The 3,156-nt window shown below is 35.1% G+C and overlaps 1 protein-coding gene across 1 annotated transcript; it reads right to left on the bottom strand.

The window, feature by feature from the left end:
• Window positions 1–605: 605 nt before the first annotated feature.
• LOC106457953 (chondroitin sulfate N-acetylgalactosaminyltransferase 2-like) lies at window positions 606–2,252 on the bottom strand (the record flags this gene model as incomplete). Its single annotated transcript, XM_013917401.2, has 1 exon — window positions 606–2,252. A coding segment is annotated over one exon (1,647 nt), but the record flags the coding sequence as incomplete, so codon positions are not given.
• Window positions 2,253–3,156: the final 904 nt, after the last annotated feature.

The following is a 3,156-nucleotide window of genomic DNA, read 5'->3' on the forward strand; positions in this document are numbered from 1 at the left end:
ACTACAAACTACACATTTACATTTACAAATAGGGAGAAGTGGAAGACTAGATTTGAGTTTAATGCCTCTCTCTGGCGTCTGTTCTTTAACATTTTTCTACATTCCTTAATTTTACTTTGATCGAAATCATTTTCCTCGCAACACGTGTGGTAACATATTTTATTTACACTTTAAATTTAGAATGGTTTCAGGCAAACAAAAATAACATTAAAATGCAAATATATTCACAAAAAACTGAATATTTAAAAAATAAATACATTGTGAACTTATGATTTATTTAAATGTTAAAAAATATAGGTAATTTCAAAAAAGAAGCCGAGATTAGGTAGAATTTTTCATTGGTCTCATCAAGTGGTTTGAAATTCTGCTGTTTTAGAGACCAACAAAAATTATCGTAAATATTTTCTAATTCTTACTTCGTTTAAAATAAAATACTTACTGAACCAGTCTATGAACAGCAAAACAAAAACAAACAAACATACAACGTGCTGTATATTCCATGCCAACAGGGTTTGATATTATTTAAATCGTTCATAAATGCAAAATCGAAAAGAAATAACCTTAGATTTCCGTAAACGTAGCATTGAACTAACTTTGACACAGCTTTAATAATTGTTTTCAATTTCATTTTTCTTGTTTCTTTCCACATATGAGTATTCTGAATCATCTGACACACGAGAAGGATTTTCGGCTTTCTTCTGCAGTTGATGACGCTTAAGCTCATCTTGAAACGCTAAGAGACCTAGCTGAGCGTGAGATGCCTCATTAAGAGCACGAGACCGTAAACATGCCCTATACTGTTCCACTGCTAGATTTGGATCACAAGATTTTTCGTGCCAGATGTGGAAAATTCCCGGATCAGTTGCGCGGATCACAGTCAAAGAACTTCTGACATACTTCCGGTAGAGCATGACGTCTTCACCACCCCAACCAATTATCTCTTCGTCGAAGCCTTTAATGTTTATGAAATCACTTCGATATTGGCACGTCATTCCAAAACCAAAGTCTCGCCAAAATCCCGTATCACGTGAGATTACCAACTGTTCATTTTCTAGAGGAATATCTTTGCCTTGCAAGGAGTAGACAATATTAGGGTTATATAAGCTAAAGACAATTGGATAATACACCTTTTTACCTGGAGATGTGTTGAGTCTACAACGTTCTAGAAATCTATCCGAAAATACAACATCCACATCACACATGAATAGAATGACATCATCTCGGTTCCAGTAATGTGCCCCAACTTGAAGCCCTTTGCCTCTAGAAAAGGTTTCATTTAAAGTCAGTAATTTGATATTTCGAAAGTGATTCTCCCGAGATACTTGGGTGAGAATTACCCTCACGTCTCGAAGACCGACTTCTCCGAAGTAGACAACAGTTAAGAAAACTCGTTTGTCTAGCTGAACTCCTACCTTCACAAACTTCTCCATAAAACCACGAAACGTATCAATTCTTCCCGACAGTGGTAATATCAAGTTGATTATCTCCTTAGAGGTGCGGATTAACTCTTTTGAGATCATCTGTACTGGTCCAAATGGACGCATCAACGTGACCTTGCGATAGGCACGGGTGCTATTTTTCTCCTTGAAATACAGCTCATACTGCGAACCAGTGGTAGGTTCATTCATGAACATACCCTCTACAAAATCATCTACCGTGGAACGGTCTTTTCCACGTCGTTCCTTATTGATATTCTCTAAAGAACGAACAAATATTTCTAACAGATCTTTCCTTCTGGATCCTATTGGCTTTTCCACTACGCGCTTACCTAAGCCTAATTCCACTGGATAAACTCGACTAAAGGTGAAATGATTAAAAGGAATAACTTCATATTCGTTATTCAGTGGAATGCCGTACTTAAGTTCAGCATTGTTCAGCTGCTTTTGAATGTAATCGACACATCTTTTTTCTTGAATTTTTGGATCTTTGGTTGATTTGCTGATCACAATAATTGGGTCTACACCGCCTTCAAATTCAGCAAGTTTTCTTTGGAGATCTTGGATTTTTTTCTGCAGTTCTTCAATTTCTCGTTCATGTTCTTCCTTCTGTTGGCGTAACAAATCTAGATACTGACCTGAGAAACCCATTCCAGACTCTTGAGAAGGCATCAAACCAACATTTTCTGCTGCATCTAACTCCTCTTCCAACTTCAATCCACACCGACTAATAAATACTAAGGATGCTAATGATAAACCAAAAAGAAGCAGCAGAATCCTTTTCAACATTTTCATCGTGAATGTTGTTGAAACGTTTCACGATATTGAAGTAAAGTGAAAGATGTGACATAATGTGAAAGATTTTTTGTCTTTCTTTCTAAAATACTTAACGCCATCATTTCAATTTTTGTTCACGTCTTCCATAGGAAAGTTTTTCAAGTGGAAAAGCACAGAATCTGAAAGTAAAACACACACAGAGTTTTATTATATTATTCATCACCAACCTAAATATCAGTTGCTAGAAATTTTTTATAGAATTTAAAAAGTGTTAATAATATGTACAAATCATTGTAGGAAATACCTACATATAACTTTTTTCTTGAAAATACTTAAATGTATACATCTTTCGATTATTTTAAATACACTTGAAAAAAACAACAACAATGGAATATTTAGAAAAATCAAGGACTAAAAGCACAATATCTCCTATCGTTGCATTTTTACATTATAAAGTTTGCTTACTAAAAACTCACGAGAAAACTCCATTAAGTGATTAAAATAGTTTTACACTCTTTTCTCGCGCTCGTGGTATTACATAGCGGGTGTTTGAGAGAGTTGTTTGGTATTCGCGCTTCACATTTTCTTAGCTTCTACTTTCCAAATATCGATCCAACTAATGCCTTGAGGTTCAAAAGCACGTGTTTAATGAAAGTGCATGCTTGAGTGCCAGGCAAAAATGATAAAACTCGCACATCCACCTTGCATTTCTAGGCTACAAACACGTTGTTGCAGAGCCTTTTAGCGCCTCAAGAAGTGTATTGGGACCAACATCTAGGAATGACGTTATTTAATCAGAATAAGTAATTCAAAAATTAATGAATAAACCATAACGTTTGTTATTGTGGCTAAGCAACGAACCGTTCTCAAAACGTCTAAACCTTAAATAAATATTTTGTTCTTTTCGTTGTTTTTTTAAAAATTGCGTATGCTATATTTAAGA

This window comes from Limulus polyphemus, unplaced genomic scaffold, assembly GCF_000517525.1.
Source record: "Limulus polyphemus unplaced genomic scaffold, Limulus_polyphemus-2.1.2 Scaffold20, whole genome shotgun sequence".
Classification (NCBI taxonomy): Eukaryota; Metazoa; Arthropoda; class Merostomata; order Xiphosura; family Limulidae; genus Limulus; species Limulus polyphemus.